Below are 18,897 nucleotides of genomic sequence, written 5' to 3'. Positions count from 1 at the left end.
TATAGTGGGGTCTGAGGGTCATGTGACATGGCCAGCGTCACATGACCGACAGACAGACAAGTGGAGCACAGAGTGATCAGCTCTAGGAGCAGGGAGCCTTCGAGCTAGCAAAGCCGCCCCCGGGGAACGAGGCCAAACACAGATCCTCGCTCCTGAAGCTAAGCAGCAGGTCTGCGGCTGAAGGAAGACAGTGCCCCGTGACAGTACCCCCCTTTTACGAGGGGCCACCGGACCCAAGACTTCAGGCGATGGCCTTTCAGGGTGTTCTAAATGAAATTTTCGAACAAGTTTAGGAGCATGAACCTCCCTGGCGGGTACCCAAGATCTCTCTTCAGGTCTATACCCCTTCCAGTGAATCAGGTACTGTAAGGAATTACGCACTCTCCTGACATCCACTATCTTAGACACCACATACTCGACAGCATCACTAACATGAATCAGTGGAGGCGAGGCTTTCAATGGTACAACAGGTTCAAAACACTTTTTAAGTAGAGATTTATGAAATACATTATGAATGTGGAACGACTCGGGCAGCTCCAACTTAAACGATACAGGATTAATCACCTCCGTGATCTTATACGGTCCAATAAAACGAGGACAACCATACTTTATCCCCAACCTGAAAGTTCACCCCCTTGGAACGTCTCCTATCGGCCTTGAGTTTTTGAGAACTTTGAGCCTTTTCTAGGTTCGATTGAACCCGGGCCCAAACTGTGCACAGTTCGGAGGAGAGTTTATCCGCTTCAGGGTTAGAGGAGGAGACGGACGACCCAGAATGAAAACGGGGATGAAAACCATGGTTACAAAAGAAAGGGGAGACCCCAGCAGAAGAATTAACACGGTTATTCAAAGCAAATTCAGCCAACGGAAGGTATTTAACCCATAATTGCTGGTCATCAGCAACATACGACCTCCGGAATTGTTCCACAGACTAATTAAGGTGTTCAGTCTGCCCATTACTCTCAGGGTGGTAGGCGGAGGAAAAAGACAACAAAATCTGACATCTTTGACAGAAAGCCCTCCAAAAATTGGCCACAAACTGCAGACCCCTGTCAGATACAATATTTTCCGGGATACCGTGTAACCGTACAATTTCTTTCACAAAAATAGACGCCAGGGTCTTGGCATTCGGGAGTTTAGACAGAGGAATGAAATGAACCATCTTGCTAAACCTATTGACCACTACCCAAACAACAGTCTTACCCTCCGACGGCGGCAGGTCAGTAATAAGGTCCATCGAGATATGGGACCAGGGTCTACTGGGAATGGGTAGGGGTCGTAGGTTACCAGCAGGGCGAGTCCTAGGTGCCTTAGACCTAGCACAAACCTCACAGGCTGACACGTAGGACTTGACATCCCTAAATAGAGTGGGCCACCAATAAGATCTAGAAACCAGCTCTCTTTTTTTTCTTTTTCATTACATACAATGTAAGAATGACATATAATTATATAAAAATCAATGTAATTAACCCCGTTCCCCCCCTTGGTTCACTGCTGCGCGACCCGACTGCACCATTATTACCACTTGGTCTCTATTTCCCATACTGTATATGGTCGAAATCTTAGGAGCGAAAAAACCACTCTCTCAAGCACTACTCCGATTTTCTTGCTATTCTTCTATAGGCATCTATGGTATCAATCCGAGCCCTCCACTCGGGGAAACAGTTTTTTTTGTACCCCAGTATTTAATAATCAAGGCCTTTGCAGCCATGAAACCCTCCAAACACACTCGTTTCTGAAAGGGCGTTAAATTAGTGGGGGAAAAGAGGCCTAGTATTGCCTACATAAAACAACAATTCAATTTAATCTTATATCTTCTATGTAGTTCTTCATAAATGCTGGTCCAAAACCCCCAAAAAAACAATTCCACAACAAGTGACTTAGACCCGCATTTTCTGCCGAACACTTCCAGCACGTATTCTTCCTTTCCTTATATATTTTTGCGAGGAAGGCAGGGGAGTAGTATCGGCGATGTACAATTTTAAACTGCATCAATCTATATTTTTGGGAGATCGATACTTTTTTTAATATTTTGATAGACTACATCCCAATCCAAATTACTCCTATTGCCCAATTCAGCTTCCCAGCCTCCCTCGCTTTTGAATGTTGTTATTTCCCCTAAGCAATCCTGAAGCCTGTGATATATCTGAGAGAGAGTGAGTTGTGTGTCCTTAAATTTAAAACAATAATCCAAAAACGAGTTTGTCCTTATAATCAAAAGGCTTTTATCCTGAGTGCTCATAAATGCATGACTAATTTGTGAGTATCTAAATCTATCTAAGAAGGTAACGTTTGTATCCTTCATCATTTCGTCTATAGAGGTAATACTACCTTGCGAAATTATATGAGTTAAGCGGTTAATACCGCGTGAATTCCAATATTTGTAGTCTTCAATTAACATAAACTCTTTCAAATTATAATTGTGCCAAAGTGGGGTGAAATAAGTGGGACTTCTTACACCCAGTATTTGTTTAGTCTTCTTCCAAACCCTATCTAACGTATCACTAATTAAACACAGTTTTTTCCTTTTTCCCGGGTATCCACTCTCCAAGATAGAGAAGATATCTCCATATGGCCCCTGAAAATTCCTTGATATAATATTCATCAATGTCGCTGACTGGTGGTCTCCCCCCCGGTCCAACCCACCACATTATCTGAGCTGCAATGTACAAACCGGATTCCAAAAAAGTTGGGACACTATACAAATCGTGAATAAAAACTGAATGCAATGATGTGGAGGTGCCAACTTCTAATATTTTATTCAGAATAAAACATAAATCACGGAACAAAAGTTTAAACTAAGAAAATGTACCATTTTAAGGGAAAAATATGTTGAATCAGAATTTCATGGTGTCAACAAATCCCCAAAGTTGGGACAAGGCAATTTTCATCACTGTCTGAGGACAGAGGAGACCAGTTTCTCAAGTTTAGAAATAGGAATGCTCTCCCATTCTTGTCTAATACAGGCCTCTAACTGTTCAATCGTCTTGGGCCTTCTTTGTTGCACCTTCCTCTTTATGATGCGCCAAATGTTCTCTATAGGTGAAAGATCTGGACTGCAGACTGGCCATTTCAGTACCCGGATCCTTCTCCTACGCAGCCATGATGTTATGATTGATGCAGAATGTGGTCTGGCATTATCCTGTTGAAAAATGCAGGGTCTTCCCTCAAAGAGATGACGTCTGGATGGGAGCATATGTTGTTCTAGAACCCGAATATATTTTTCTGCATTGATGGCGCCTTTCCAGACATGCAAGCTGCCCATGCCACACGCACTCATGCAACCCCATACCATCAGAGATGCAGGCTTCTGAACTGAGCGTTGATAACAACTTGGGTTGTCCTTGTCCTCTTTGGTCCGGAAGACATGGCGTCCCAGATTTCCAAAAAGAACTTTGAATCAAGAACTCGTCTGACCACAGAACAGTCTTCCATTTTGCCACACTCCATTTTAAATGATCCCTGGCCCAGTGAAAATGCCTGAGCTTGTGGATCTTGCTTAGAAATGGCTGCTTCTTTGCACTGTAGAGTTTCAGCTGGCAACGGCGGATGGCACGGTGGATTGTGTTCACTGACAATGGTTTCTGGAAGTATGTCTGAGCCCATTCTGTAATTTCCTTTACAGTAGCATTCCTGTTTGTGGTGCAGTGTCGTTTAAGGGCCCGGAGATCACGGGCATCCAGTATGGTTTTACAGCCTTGACCCTTACACACAGAGATTGTTCCAGATTCTCTGAATCTTCGGATGATGTTATGCACAGTTGATGATGATAGATGCAAAGTCTGCAATTTTTCGCTGGGTAACACCTTTCTGATATTGTTCCACTATCTTTCTGCGCAACATTGTGGGAATTGGTGATCCTCTACCCATCTTGGCTTCTGAGAGACACTGCCACTCTGAGAAGCTCTTTTTATACCTAAGCATGTTGCCAATTGACCTAATTAGTGTTAATTGGTCTTCTAGCTCTTCGTTATGCTAAAATTTACTTTTTCCAGCCTCTTATTGCTACTTGTCCCAACTTTTTGGGGATTTGTTGACACCGTGAAAATTTTAATCAACTTATTTTTCCTTTAAAATGATACATTTACTCGGATTAAACGTTTGAGCTGTCATCTACGTTCTCTCTCCAAGAGCCAAAGATACTTTTGCTTAATACTAACCCTTCCCCTCCCCCAGATTAATCTATCCAGCAGCCTAAAAAATGAATCGTCAATCCATATCGGGCAAGCTGTCAAGGGGTATAGAGCGATAGGGAGAACAACCATCCTAACCAGTGCTATCCTTTCTACCTGTGACAGAGGCAACTTCTGCCAGGTGCGGATCTTCTCCCTCAGCTTATTAATCATAGGAGTTATATTTAAAAGATTATATCTGGTCAGATCTGCGCTGATTCTAATACCCAAGTATCGTATAGAATCGGTAAGATCAAGTGGCCTGACCCAAAACGCCATCAGGAGGTGGTCGAGCTAGGGGAAGAAGTTCGGACTTGTCCCAATTTACCTTATAGCCTGATAGTAAACCGTATTCTTACAAGATATTCATAACAGATGGAACGGCTTTATATCCCTGCCTCAAAAACACAAGGATATCATCCGCATACAGACTGATTTTATCCTCCTCTCCCCTCCCTCCAAAGCCAACAATCTCCCCAGACTGTCGGATTCTACATGCAAGGGGTTCCAATGCCAGGGCAAATATCAAGGGAGAGAGCAGGCATCCCTGCCTGGTACCTCGCTGTAAGGGGAACTGTTCAGAATCAATGCCATTTATCTTTACACTGGCGGTGGTACCACAATAGAGCAGCTGAATCCATTTAATGAAATGTTCACCCAGATTCATTCTGCTCAAAGTTCCCCATAGGAAGGGCCACTCCACCCTGTCGAAGGCCTTCTCGACATCCAGACAGGATGGAGCGGTCCTCCCCCTCTCCAACATATATATTAACCGCGTCCGGACCGCCTAACGCAGATCCGTGGTCCGGAGGCGGCAGCGCGTCATTTCGTCAAGGGGGGTCGCGTCATCAGCTTGCCAGCCAATGATCGCGGCTGGCAAGCTGATGATTTTTAAAAAATCCAATCAGAAGCCGTATAGCAGATCATATTAGTAAATATGATCTGTTATATGGCTGCCCTGCTCCTCTGCTGGTCCTTTTCGTCGGTTGGATCCAGCAGAGGAGCAGGCTTCACAGTGAGTACACCAAACACCATACACTAGCCACAGATCACACCCTGCACCCCAATTAACCCTTTGATCACCCCTTTGATCGCCCCTGTCAATCACTAGTGAAAGGAAAAAAGTGATCAGTGTAAACTTTTTTTTTCACTGGTATTGACCGTTAGGTTTTAGGATAGTTTAGGCCCCTTGGTTAGGTAGTTTAGGGATCAGTTAGCGCCCAGCCCACCGCACCGCAATCCCTTATTCACTGATTAGCGTATCGCTAATCAGCATTTGTACTTTTATAGTATCTGGAAGTGATCAAAACTGATCACAGTCAGATCTATAATAGTATTAGTGTCACTTTAGTTCGCCCTTCACCCAAAACGCAGTGTTTGCCCGATCAGGCCTGATCACTGCACATTCACTTTACACGCGCTGCGGCGATAAAAAAAAAATCAGTTTTGATATTTTTTATCAACCGCAGCGGCCCCCGGTACTTCGCTAGCCTCCCATTTGTAAGACAGGCTTGCTTTTTTTCTTGGGTAGTCTCAGGAAATACAGGAAATACCCCTAAATTTAGTTGCCCAAATGTCAAACAGGGGGTATTCTTCTGAAGAGGCCTACAGGCTTCTGACCCAGTCGGATGAGGAATGGGAACCCTCATCTGACGAATCTAGCGGGTCAGAATATGAACCTGTAGAAAGCAGTGGTACTCTGACCCAAAGTTCGGACGAGGAGGCTGAGGTCCCTGATAGCACCAGGCGTACCCGGCCCCGTGACGCTAGACCACAGGTTGCGCAGGATCCGCTTCAAGGGCAGCAGAGTGGGGCTGGCGCTGTCGGATTACGTGGTGAGGCATACACCAGCAGCGCAGCCCTCCCTGGACCTAGTACCAGCACTGCCGTAGAACATGGTGAAGTGGCGAGCACCAGAAGGGCAGTTGAAGCTGCTACGGTGGCACGAGCAGTAGTTACCCCGTCACAGCCACCGCAAAGACGGGCCCGTAGACCCCCTAGAATCCCTGAGGTGCTGGAAAACCCTGATTGGCAGTCCCCAACTTCAGCCGCACCTGTAGTTCCCCCTTTCACCGCCCAGTCTGGAGTTCGGGTTGAGACAGCTCAGATCGGTTCAGCACTGGGAATTTTTGAGCTGTTCTTGACTGCGGAGCTCTTGGACTTAGTCGTGGCCGAAACAAATCGGTATGCCACACAATTTATATCCGCCAACCCGGGAAGCTTTTATGCCCAGCCTTTCCGGTGGAAACCAGTCCAAGTTTCCGAAATTAAAACTTTTCTGGGCCTCCTCCTCAACATGGGTCTAACCAAAAAGCATGAATTGCGGTCATATTGGTCCACGAACCCAATTCATCACATGCCCATGTTCTCTGCTGCTATGTCCAGGGCACGTTTTGAGGCCACCCTGCGTTTCCTGCAGTTTAGTGACAATAGCCCCTCCCTTCCCAGAGGCCACCCAGCTTTTGACCGGCTCCACAAAATTCGGCCCCTCATAGACCATTTCAACCAGAAATTTGCAGATTTGTATACCCCAGAGCAAAACATCTGCGTAGACGAGTCCCTAATACATTTTACCGGGCGCCTTGGCTTCAAACAATACATCCCAAGCAAGCGCGCCCGGTATGGGGTCAAATTGTATAAGCTCTGTGAAAGGGCCACAGGCTATACCCACAAATTTTGTGTCTATGAGGGAAAAGATCAGACCCTGGAGCCGGTCGGTTACCCTGACTACCTGGGGAGCAGTGGGAAGACAGTCTGGGACTTGGTGTCACCTTTATTCGGCAAGGGGTACCATCTTTATGTGGACAATTTCTACACAAGTGTGGCCCTCTTTAGGCATTTGTTTCGGCCTGTGGCACAGCGCAAACTAGTCGCGCGGGCTTCCCCCAACGGCTTGTTACCACCCGTCTTGCAAGGGGGGAGAGGGCTGCATTGTGTAACGAAGAACTGCTCGCGGTGAAATTGAGAGACAAGCGTGACGTTTACATGCTCTCCTCCATTCACGCAGACACGACAATACAAATTGAGCAAGCAACCCGTGTCATTGAAAAGCCCCTCTCAGTCCACGACTATAACCTTCACATGGGAGGGGTGGACGTCAATGACCAGATGTTGTCTCCGTATTTAGTTTCCCGCAGAACCAGACGCTGGTATAAGAAGGTGTCTGCATATTTGATTCAATTGGCTCTGTATAATAGTTTTGTTCTCTACAGTAAGGCTGGGAGAACACGATCCTTCCTCAAATTTCAGGAAGAGATCATCGAGAACCTCCTGTACCCAGGAGGTTCCGTGGCCCCATCCACCAGTGTAGTTAGCCGTCTACACGAGCAACATTTCCCCAATGTTGTTGCCGGTACCTCAACCCAACCGTCACCCCGAAAAAGATGTTGTGTCTGTAGCAGGAGTGGAATAAGGCGTGACACCCGCTATTTCTGTCCTGACTGTCCTGACCACCCTGCCCTATGCTTAGGGGATTGTTTTCGGAAGTACCACACACAGGTACACCTAGCATAGGGATCACATTTCACCAGGACAGGCACACAGGGCTATTAGGGCCCATTCACTCACAGCTGCTGCAAACGTCTCCTTTCACATGGGACAAAGTGCATAACGCACTTCGCCACATCTTTGGGCGATTTGCGCTTTGCACATTGACCCATGGGGAAGGAGAGGTTTGTTCTATAAAGGTAAAAAAGAAAAAAAAAACACCAGTAAGCAAAAAGGTTAATGTTCAGTTCAAAAAGTTAAAGTTTATATGTTCTGTTCCAAAGTTAATAAAATTATTGCGTTGCGGCCTGTTTTTTTCTTTTTTTTTTTTTTTTACCTTCCAGGTGGACCAACCGATCGACTAGCTGCAGCACTGATGTGCATTCTGACAGAAGCATTGTGCTGCTGTCAGATTACACGCAAGTCGGTGTATGTGGCGCTGCAAGACGAGATTTCTCCTCTGCAGTAAAAGATACGTTTGCCAAGGCATATGAGCTGAGGAGGAGGCGGTGTTCCTATGCTTTGGCAAACACTTTGTATATAAAAAATAAAATAAAAAATAAATCCCCGCAATGATTTATTCATCCACATCGATTGATGTGAATGGAGAAATCTGGTTTGCCAGGGCATACGAGCTAAGTGGGTATGGATGTTGGGCGGAGCTCCTATGTCCTGGCAGACGCCTTTCCCCTCCTTTTTTGTTTGGCAGAGATTTTTTCATCCACATTGATCGATGCGAATGAAGAGATCTGTGCCGTTTGTTTGTTTTTTTTCAGCCCAGAGGCTGAACGGAAAAAAAATATCTCATTACCTGTATGCTCAATATAAGGAGACTAGCAGAAACTCCTAATGCTGGCCATACATGTAATGATTGCGGAGACCCTCAAATGCCAGGGCAGTACAAACACCCCACAACTGACCCCATTTTGGAAAGAAGACACCCCAAGGTATTCGCTGAGGGGCATATTGAGTCCATGAAAGATTTAAATTTTTGTCCCAAGTTAGCGGAAAGTGAGACTTTGTGAGAAAAAACAATCAATTTCCGCTAACTTATGCCAAAAAAAAAAAAAAATTCTATGAACTCGCCAGGCCCCACATTGAATACCTTGGGGTGTCTTCTTTCCAAAGTGGGGTCACATGTGGGGTATTTATACTGCCCTGGCTTTTTAGGGGCCCTAAAGCGTGAGAAGAAGTCTGGGATCCAAATGTCTAAAAATGCCCTCCTAAAAGGAATTTGGGCACCTTTGCGCATCTAGGCTGCAAAAAAGTGTCACACATGTGGTATCGCCGTACTCAGGAGAAGTTGGGGAATGTGTTTTGGGGTGTCATTTTACATATACCCATGCTGGGTGAGATAAATATCTTGGTCAAATGCCAACTCTGTATAAAAAAATGGGAAAAGTTGTCTTTGGCCAAGATATTTCTCTCACCCAGCATGGGTATATGTAAACTGACACCCCAAAACACATTCCCCAACTTCTCCTGAGTACGGCGATACCAGATGTGTGACACTTTATTGCAGCCTAGGTGGGCAAAGGGGCACACATTCCAAAGAGCACCTTTTGGATTTCGCAGGCCATTTTTTACACATTTTGATTGCAAACTACTTCTCACACATATGGGCCCCTAAATTGCCAGGGCAGTGTAACTACCCCACAAGTGACCCCATTTTGGAAAGAAGACGCCCCAAGGTATTCCGTGAGGGGCATGGCGAGTTCCTAGAACTTTTTATTTTTTGTCACAAGTTAGTGGAATATGAGACTTTGTAAGGAAAAAATAAAAAATAAAATAATAATAATTTTCTGCTAACTTGTGACAAAAAATAAAAAATTCTAGGAACTCGCCATACCTAAACCATTTTTTTTTATCAAAGACATGTAGAACAATAAATTTAGCGAAAAATGTATATATGGATGTCGTTTATTTTGCAAAATTTTACAGCTGAAAGTGAAAAATGTCATTTTTTTGCAAAAAATTGTTAAATTTTGATTAATAAAAAAAAAAGTTAAAATGTCAGCAGCAATGAAATACCACCAAATGAAAGCTCTATTAGTGAGAAGAAAAGGAGGTAAAATTAATTAGGGTGGTAAGTTGCATGACAAGCAATAAACTGTGAAAGTAGTGTAGTGCAGAAGTGTAAAAAGTGGCCTGGTCATTAAGGGGGTTTCAGCTAGCGGGGGTTGAAGTGGTTAAGGAAGGCTTGGCGGATATTAGACTGTATGTTTTGTTTTGAGATAAAAACCCGTGTGATCCGGATGGATCAGACAGTGTATGACCCCCTTCAGCCTATTAGCAAGCACTTTAGCCAATATCTTGTAGTCAGTATTAAGTAATGAAATTGGGCGATAGGATCCAACCTCCGTCCCATCTTTATCCTTTTTCAAGATTAGAGAGATAGAAGCTTCCCTCAAGGACGGAGGGAGTAAGCCACTCCTCCAAGATTCATTAAACATTTGAAGAAGGAGGGGCAATACCGTTTTACGATGTGCTCTATATAGTTCAAAAGGTAGTCCATCTCGCCCTGGGGCCGTATTGCCCTTTATGCTATCAACGGCAGATTCTAGTTCTTCAAGAGTGATTGGCGAGTTCAATTTCAAATAATCTTGATTGGAGAGGCAAGGGAGTGCCACGCTGTCCAAAAAAGAGGAAGCGGAGGCTCCCTCTTCCACCCCAAGATCGGAATTATATAATTTGGTGAAATATTCTATAAAGGTGGTTTTAATGGTTAAATAATCATTAGCTAGTGCACTGGTAGGTAACTTAATTTGCTTTATTGGGATTTGGGTCCTTTGATTAGCCACTACAGATGCCAACATTCTACCCGTTTTTCCTTTTTCAAAGAAGGCCTGTTGTCCCGCAAAGGCCTCTGGCCAGGTCTACCTCCAGGGCCCCTACCCTCTCTGCCAATTCCTTTTCCGTCTTAGCATATTCTGCCCTTTTTTTCCTGATTCTCTTCCAATATATCCCTCTTATCATGGCCTTCAGAGAGTCCCACACAAAATGTATATGAGTGGAGCCATAATTTAGTGCCCAAAACTCTAAAATATCTTCCCTGATTCTTTAACCTAAAGGGTTTTCTTCCCTTTAAGGACGCAGTATCAACCATCGACAGCGACATTGGAGTGTGGTCGGATATGCCATGTGGCTCATACTTCATTTTTTGTATCCGTACCAAAAATTCGGGGATTGCCAAGGATAAATCTATCCTTGACATGACCCTGCAAGATCTACTAAAACATGAGAAAACGATTTTCTCTCCATATAGATTCCGCCACACATCCGTAAGACCCAACTCCTGACAGATCCTGCTAAGGGTCGTGAACTGACCGTTGACTTTCCCCCCTCCACTAATCATAGATACTCTATCCTTGTTATCCATAACGGAAATAAAATCTCCCATCACTAATATGGGGCACGAGTCCCTCTTACATACATATTCCGCAAGTTTTCTCACTACCTCAGAGGAAAAAAAAAGGGGGGGGGGATATATACAAACGCGAGCACGCATACCAGTCCCTTCCACGGCCATATAAAAATACAAATCTTCCCTCTTTATCAACCCATTGATCATATGGTTCATAGTCTACACTTCTATGGATAAATACATACTTACTCCTCGTGAATAGGCCGAATAATGGGAGTGGTACTCGTACCGCGTCCAGGGTTTTCGCATATAATATATTCTTTCCGCGATTAGGTGGGTCTCAAGTAGCGCCACGATAGCAGGTAAATGTCTAGAGATGGTATCATAGACCACCCTTCGTTTGAACTTATCCACCAATCCGCGGACATTCCATGTAAAAATCCGTGACATTTACTCAACCATGGTGGGTGGTCGATATTATCCACTCCCTTTCTGGTTATACATCGGGTCCCGCAGCAGTGAAAACATCCCCCCTCCCCATGGTACACAGGACAATTAAGGCCCATGTTCCTCTTACACATCGCCTAAGGACTTTCGACCCAGGGAGTCCAGCAGCCATTCCTGAATGAACCCCCCGGGTCGTCCCCCTCTGATCCTTCAGGGAATCCAATCAGTCTGCATGACCTATCCTCCAAATCAGTTAGTTTTTCCTTAAGGGCCTTATGTTCTGAGTCAATCATCTCCAATTTTTTTCCCATTAGGGAAACTTCGTTTTTAGTAGCAGTTAAGGATTGTTCCGTTTCATTTGCCCTATGACGGGTTTTATCTAAGTCGTCCCTGATGAGGGAAATATCAGTTTGCATTGAGCCCACGGTAGTTGTCAATGCTCCTAATACTTGATTAGTGATTTTTAAAGTGTCCAAAATGTCCCCCAATTTTTGCTCGACTTTTTCCATGCGCATATATACCCGGTTATCTGTAGCTTCCTTATCGCTGTTATCAGGAGGTGTTACAGTTTTCCTAGGTTCTTCCTTCTCCTCTGATCGGGCAGTGGATTTCAATGTACCTCTTGTTTTTGTAGTGGAGGATCTTAAATACTTCTCTATATTTAATCTAGGGCTCTTGTTTTCTGACCCTTTAGGGGATGTAGTACCCAGAGATTTCCTACTTTGTGTCTGTGTTTTGGGGCCCATATTGACACTTTAGAGCTACCACAATAGTCTCAGCACAGAAAGTCAACTCCAAAAGAGAAAAATAAACATCGGATAATTCAGCAGTATTCAACTTGTTAATGTTGTTAGTAGACTGCTCAGTGTAACCCCTCAATTAATATCCTCTTAGCATAAGATTCGGTTAGTTAGATGTTAATAACACAGTCAGGGGGTTAATCAGGTAGCGATCACACTTGCATTCAGTCACAGGTTCGGATCAATGACAGAATGGCGCTGGTCACAAACGACATATGCAGTCCCCTTCTGCTTTACAGAGAGTTAGCCCAGAAATACACCTGGGGTCGCTCAGTAATTCAAAGAGATTCACAGACCTCGCAGGTCAGCAGCCAACTCATCTCTCGTCCCGTGGAGCATCTCATCCATGCAGCAAGCCGGTCTGGTGTACCCCTGGAAGTTCATACGCCGCACAGGCCGCCTGGGGATCTCACTCACTGCCCACAGTACGCCAGGAACATGCGACTCACCAGCTGGAGCTCCTTAATAATTCACGTGCCATGCCGTGCATCCACCATGCCATCCCATCGGACGCTGCATCCCACACCTCGCGCCACCAGAGTCCTTCAGCAGCGCACCCCAGCCACCGGAGACCAGGCAGAAGACAGAGCACCGGCCGGCCCAGGGATCGCACCACGCCGCCACAGGTCAGTCAGACAGGGAAGGAGCAAGGAGGGAGGAGAGAGGGCGGGACATGACGGAGGGAGACGAAGGCCCTCTCTAGTGCCCTCAAAACCAGGATGTCCACAAAAGGCAGAATCATGACACTCACCCAACAGCTGGAGACGAAATTGTATGGGGACAAACAACTTATCTGTTGGGGTGGTTGCCGGTGCCAGATGTTGTTCAGCCTTAATGAGAGCCGAGATATCTTGGGTTAAGGCTGCTAGGAAGACATTTGCTGGTAGGATGGATTCAGGCGGTGCCTCTGTAGGCTGAAAAGCATGGAAGCTCCGAGATAATGCATCAGCCTTCACGTTTTTACTTCCAGGCCTGAAAGTAATGGAGAATTCAAAACGAGTAAAAAACAGTGCCCATCTAGCCTGACGGGGATTCAACCTCTTAGCAGATTCGAGAAACATAAGGTTCTTATGGTCAGTGACAACAGTTACCCATGCCTTGCCCCCTCTAGAAAATGCCTCCACTCCTCAAATGCCCACTTAATGGCCAACAACTCCCGATTCCCTATGTCGTAGTTTCTCTCGGTGGAAGAAAATTTTCTGGAAAAGAATGCACACGGTCTCAGTTAGACTAGCAGGACGTTGTGAAAGGACTGCTCCTGCGCCGTCCTCAGACGCATCCACCTCCACAATAAAAGGTCTCTCCTGATCTGGCTGGATCAGAATGGGAGCGCTGCTGAATGCCTTTTTTAGTGTTTCAAATGAAGTAATGGCCTCAGTAGACCAGTTCTCCAAATCCGCCCCTTTCTTAGTAAGGTCGGTCAACGGTTTAGCAATCACTGAAAAATGCCTAATAAATTTACAGTAGTAATTGGCAAAACCTAAGAACCGTTGTAAGGCCTTTAAGGATGAAGGCCTTACCCATTCCTTAATAGCTAGTACCTTACCAGGATCCATCTTGAAGGCGTGAGGGGTCAGGACATGCCCTAGAAACAGTATCTCCTGTACACCAAAGACACATTTCTCTTTTTTAGCAGACAACTGATTCTCCCTCAACACCTCTAATACTTGTCTAACATGAGACACATGAGATTTGAAATCAGGAGAAAATATCAAAATGTCGTCAAGATAGACAATAACAAATTTACCTAAAAACTCTCTAAGAATATCATTCATAAAGTTTTGGAACACAGCTGGGGCATTGCTGAGTCCAAAAGGCATAACCTGATATTCAAAGTGTCCTGCCGGAGTACTGAACGCCATCTTCCATTCGTCTCCCTCCTTGATTCGGATTAGATTATATGCCCCTTTCAGGTAAATCTTAGAAAACCAGGTTGCCCCCAGAACCTGGTTAAATAAATCCGGAATCAATGGGAGAGAGTATGTATTCTGGATAGTGATCTTATTCAATTTCCAGTAATCGATAAAAGGCCTAAGACCACCATCCTTCTTCTTAACAAAGAAAAACCCCGCTCCCATAGGAGAGAAAGAAGGTCTAATGTGCCCCTTACCGAGGCTTTCCTTAATATAATCCTCCATGGCCTTGCGTTCAGGCTTAGAGAGATTATAAATACGCCCCTTAGGAAACCTGGCACCTTCTACTAACTCTATGGCGCAATCATAAGGTCTATGGGGTGGTAGAACCTCCGGGGTTGGTGATGAGAACACACATTTCTCAGAGTGGCACACCCCCACGGTTAAAGAAATCTCTGAGGTACATGACCTCACCATACCACCTACCAGGGGAGTGGCATCAATAGCCATGACATGGATAGGTGTAGGAAGAGAAAAATTGGAATACCCAGTCTAATGCCGTACTCAGTGTCAATAAAGCTGGCCGCTGAACCAGAGTCAATAAAGGCCTTACCCGACCATTTATTAACCCCCAGAGATATTGTTATAGGTACCAAAAGCTTACATTTCGTAATATCAGGGTGTACCTGGTCTTTAGGTTGCCTTGCCTTGGGAGACTTAACGGAGAGGGCCTTCTTAGGACACTGGTTGATCCAATGGCCAGGATCTCCGCAGTAAAAACACACTCCACGTCTGCGGCGCAGATTCCCTTGAGTCATGCCGACCTGCATGGGTTCTTCGGTAGACACCTTAGTGTTGTTTGTGGGATAGTCTTCAGGCTGAACTACAACCTGAGGAGAGAACTGTCGTTCCTGACGTCTCTCTCTAACCCGCCGGTCAAGTCGGACTACAAGGGTCGAGGAGATACACAGATCAGGGGGCACACCTAATAAGACTACAAGGGTCATCATCTCCTCTAGTCTCTGGGAGCTGATAACTCACTAGAAGATCCTTTAAGTTATCAGACAGACCTGAACTGACTCTTAAGTGCTGGTTCATTTCATCCTGAGGGAACACACCACCTTCTGAATTGGGTGCAATACTCCTAAGCAGGTAGATTGCCCTGAACCAGAACCTTTAGGGCAGTCTCAGCTACCAGTGTCCTGTCTGGTTCATCATACAGGGTATGGTACCCAGGGCCTGAAAAAAAAACCTCCACTGATGTTAAACAACTGGCGTCAGCAGGTAAAGAAAATGCCCAGTCCTGGGGATCACCCTGTAACCGGGAAATGACAATGCCCACGCGTTGAGTCCCGGGGCCAGAGGATACGGGGCGCAAACGGAAAAAAAGTTTACAATTTTCTTTAAAGGAAAGAAACTTCTTCCGATCTCCAGAAAAGGGCTCAGGAAGATTAATTAGAGGCTCTAAATGCGGACTGGAGGCCTGAGGGATGGAAGTACCTTGTCCTAGCTCAAAAGAACAGAGTTTCTCCCCTAGCTCCTGCACCATCTGCGTCAGGTTAGAGACATGGTCAGTCAGGGTCACCAGAGGATTCATGATACAGTGGTTAGGTTAGGGCCTGTTAATCTGTGACGGTCACGTACACTACACACAGGGGGGAGGATAGTGACCACTGCGCTCCACCCTCACCCCTGGCCCTGCCTACTTGCCTCGCAAGTCCTAGACGGCAGTCCCTAACTTAGGATATGTTCTGGGAAGACAGACAAGACAAATAACGGAATGTGAACGGACCGGGTCAATACCTAGAGAGCTACGCAGTACTAAGGAATGAGCAGAGGATAGTCAGGAAAAGCCAAGGTGAAATACCAGGAGAGAAACGAAGTTACAGTGGAGTCCGCAAAGAATCATCAGGTGGAAGCCGGGGTCAGGATACCAGGAGAGATTCGCAGTACAGGAGGAGCAGGCAAAGGATAGTCAGGGAACAGGATCAGGTAGTATTCAGTAGTCCAACAAAATGCCAGGAACCTAGAATTAACAGGCAACCTGTGACCAGCAGGCTGCCAGTATTTATAGAGGGGTCTGAAGGTCATGTGACGTGGCCAGCATCACATGACCGACAGACAGACAAGTCGAGCACAGAGTGATCAGCTCGGCGCTCAAGGCAGACCTAGGAGCAGGGAGCCTCACAGCTAGCAAACCCGCCCTGGGAACAAACACAGATCCTCGCTCCTGAAGCTAAGCAGCAGGTCTGCGGCTGATGGCGCCCCGTGACAATAACTGAACTGGTCCTTAAAAAATTGGGTTTTGGAAATTTTCTTAAAGATTTTAAGATTTTGCTTCGAAACTTTTAAGCCTTATAACATCCCCAAAAAATAAAAATTTAATTTTCTAAATGATTCAAAACATGAAGTAGGCATATGGGAATGTAAAGTAATAACTATTTTTGGGGGTATTACTATGAAATATTTTGACTCAAATTTAACACTGTTATAAAGTACAATATGTGACGAGAAAACAATCTCAGAATTGCTTTGATAAGTAAAAGCGTTTTAAAGTTATCACCACATAAAGTGACATGTCAGATTTACTAAAAATGGCCTGGTCCTTAAGGTGAAAAATGTCAGGGTCCTGAAGGGGTTAAACAAACTCCACTTATAATAATTTCGAGGTGGGAGATAGGAATTATGTGTATATTTACCTTCATCCTTGCAAATATATGATAACACCAAGTTTGCATGCTTATTGTCCTTATGCAGAACTTCATATCTTTTAAGAACATCTTGAAGATGAAAGTCTTCATAAAATAAAGTGTCACTAAAATAATAATAATAATAATTAAGTAGGTTTATTGTGTTTTGGGAGTTCCTACTTTCTAGTACAATTATATTTTTTTCTGTTCATATTTAGAATAAATACATTATTGATCTATATACAATCACCTACTAACATTTACACTATATAAACCTACACAGAAAATGCCAGACCGCTTATAATGAATTAATACTTTATTGCAAAATTCACAAAAATTTGACAAACATGATTAAAAGAAGAATATGGTGCGGGAGATAAAAACAACATCACTGGAGGGAACATACAGCGGATGCAAGTCCATAAGACAGTCCACAATGTATTACATGAATAAATAAAGTGCTAATGCAAACAAATCATCTATATCAAAAGGACATCGGACAATTACCCATGCTGTGTCTCCTCCAGGATGGCGCCAACCACATTTACACTACTAACATTCAATTATTAACTTTCAGATGAATTTCATTGCATATAAGTAGGGATGAGCGAATCAACATTGGATGAAACATCCAAAGTCGATTCGCATAATAATTTGTTTGAATTGTATAGTATTAGGCCTCTTTCACACGGGCATCTGCGCCCCGTTGCCGTATTGCAGACCGCATTTGCGGATCCGCAATACACGGGTGCCGTTCCGTGGGCATTCCGCATCACAGATGCGGACCCATTCACTTCAATAGGTCTGCAAATCCGAAGATGCAAAATGGTGCGGAACGGAACCACAGAACGGAACCCTACGGAAGCACTACTTCCGTTCCGCAAAAAGATAGAACATGTCCTATCTTTTTGCGGAATGGCTGGATCGCGTCCCATTCAAGTGAATGGGTCCGCGATCCGCTGCGGATTCCCCATGGACTGTGCTCGTGCATTGCGGCCCGCATTTTGTGGGCCGCAGCACGACCACGGGGCGTCATGTGGTCATTTGCATTACTGATGCACATATAATGATCTGGTAGAAAGTCTATTCATTAATGGATTCTGAATGACTGCACTCAAATATATGCTCTGCTATGTCTGCCTTGTTCACTGGAGCCCAGAACTGTACACAGTACTCCATGTGTGGTCTGACTAGTGATTTGTAAAGTGGTAGGACTATGTTCTCATAACGAGCATCTATGCCCCTTTTGATGCAACCCATTATCTTATTGGCCATGGCAGCAGTTGCCTGACACTGGTTTCTACAGCTGTTTGCTGTTCACTAATATTCCTAGGTCCTTTTCCAAGTCAGTGTTAGGCCTCATGCACACGACAGTATTTTTTCATGGTCCGCAAAAACGGGGTCCGTAGGTCCGTGATCCGTGACCGTTTTTTCGTCCGTGGGTCTTCTTTGATTTTTGGAGGATCCACGGACATGAAAAAAAAGTTTTGGTGTCCGCCTGGCCGTGCAGAGCCAAACGGATCCGTCCTGAAATACAATGCAAGTCAATGGGGAAGGATCCGTTTGACGTTGACACAATATGGTGCAATTCCAAACGGATCCGTCCCCATTGACTTTCAATGTAAAGTCAGGAGTCCTTTTTATACCATCGGATCGGAGTTTTCACCAATCCGATGGTATATTTTAACTTGAAGCGTCTCCATCACCATGGGAACGCCTCTATGTTAGAATATACTGTCGGATATGAGTTAGATCGTGAAAACTCATATCCGACAGTATATTCTAACACAGAGGCGTTCCCATGGTGATGGGGACGCTTCTAGTTAGAATATACTACAAACTGTGTACATGACTGCCCCCTGCTGCCTGGCAGCACCCGATCTCTTACAGGGGGCCGTGATCATCACAATTAACCCCTCAGGTGCCGCACCTGAAGGGGTTAATTGTACTATCATATCCCCCTGTAAGAGATCAGGGCTGCCAGGCAGCAGACCCCCCCCCCCCCTCCCCAGTTTGAATATCATTGGTGGCCAGTGCGCCCCCCCCTCCCTCTATTGTAATAATAGGTTGGTGGCACAGTGTGCG

The 18,897-nt window shown here is 45.1% G+C and overlaps 1 protein-coding gene across 4 annotated transcripts in view; it reads right to left on the bottom strand.

Annotated features, from left to right (window-relative positions):
• The window catches only part of LOC122945248 (glucose-1-phosphate thymidylyltransferase-like), a 341,472-nt gene that overhangs the window by 113,706 nt on the left and 208,869 nt on the right, over positions 1–18,897 (bottom strand). For all 4 annotated transcript variants that reach the window (XR_006391102.1, XM_044304264.1, XM_044304266.1 and 1 more), the window contains exon 5: positions 16,822–16,937. Coding sequence is in view for 3 of the 4 variants with exons in the window: in XM_044304264.1 (XP_044160199.1) it covers positions 16,822–16,937 (116 nt within the window). In the remaining variant the exon portion in view is untranslated. The remainder of the gene's footprint in view (positions 1–16,821; positions 16,938–18,897) is intronic.

The sequence above is a fragment of the Bufo gargarizans genome, chromosome 8 (assembly GCF_014858855.1).
Source record: "Bufo gargarizans isolate SCDJY-AF-19 chromosome 8, ASM1485885v1, whole genome shotgun sequence".
NCBI classification, from domain to species: Eukaryota; Metazoa; Chordata; class Amphibia; order Anura; family Bufonidae; genus Bufo; species Bufo gargarizans.
Note: the sequence above shows the minus strand (reverse complement) of the source record. Positions and strands in the feature narration are given on the sequence as shown.